Source organism: Neomonachus schauinslandi, chromosome X (genome assembly GCF_002201575.2).
Source record: "Neomonachus schauinslandi chromosome X, ASM220157v2, whole genome shotgun sequence".
NCBI lineage: Eukaryota > Metazoa > Chordata > Mammalia > Carnivora > Phocidae > Neomonachus > Neomonachus schauinslandi.
Window position 1 is genome coordinate 30,251,615 of NC_058419.1, and position 339 is coordinate 30,251,953.

The 339-nt window shown below is 69.0% G+C and overlaps 1 protein-coding gene across 1 annotated transcript in view; it reads right to left on the bottom strand.

The window, feature by feature from the left end:
* SLC25A5 (solute carrier family 25 member 5) overlaps window positions 1–333 on the bottom strand; it is a 2,894-nt gene extending 2,561 nt beyond the window's left edge. The window contains exon 1 of the mRNA XM_044911565.1: window positions 176–333. Within this exon, the coding sequence (XP_044767500.1) occupies window positions 176–286 (111 nt within the window). The 5' untranslated portion in view covers window positions 287–333. The remainder of the gene's footprint in view (window positions 1–175) is intronic.
* Between the last annotated feature and the right edge of the window lie 6 nt (window positions 334–339).

A 339-nucleotide genomic window follows, 5' to 3' on the forward strand; every position in this document is an offset into this window, starting at 1 on the left:
CAGGTCACCAAAGCACCTCCCTCGAGCTGGCCTATTGGTCCGCCTCCGCGGCCACCCCTGCCCGCACGGGGCCGCTTCCCCCGACAGGGCTGCGGAGCTGTACCCCCTCCAGCCAGGCTTTCTGCGCGCCCCCTCCCCCACTTCCTGGTCCCGACTCCCCCATCCCCGCAGGTACCTGCAGCAGCAGCTTGACCCGCTCGATGGGCGCTACCGCCGTCTTGGAGATGGCCGCGGCCACTCCACCCGCCAGGAAGTCCTTGGCGAAGGACACAGCGGCATCTGTCATGTTGAAAGGAATGAGACGGGCGACTGCGGGACTGCGGGAGGAACGGGCCGGGA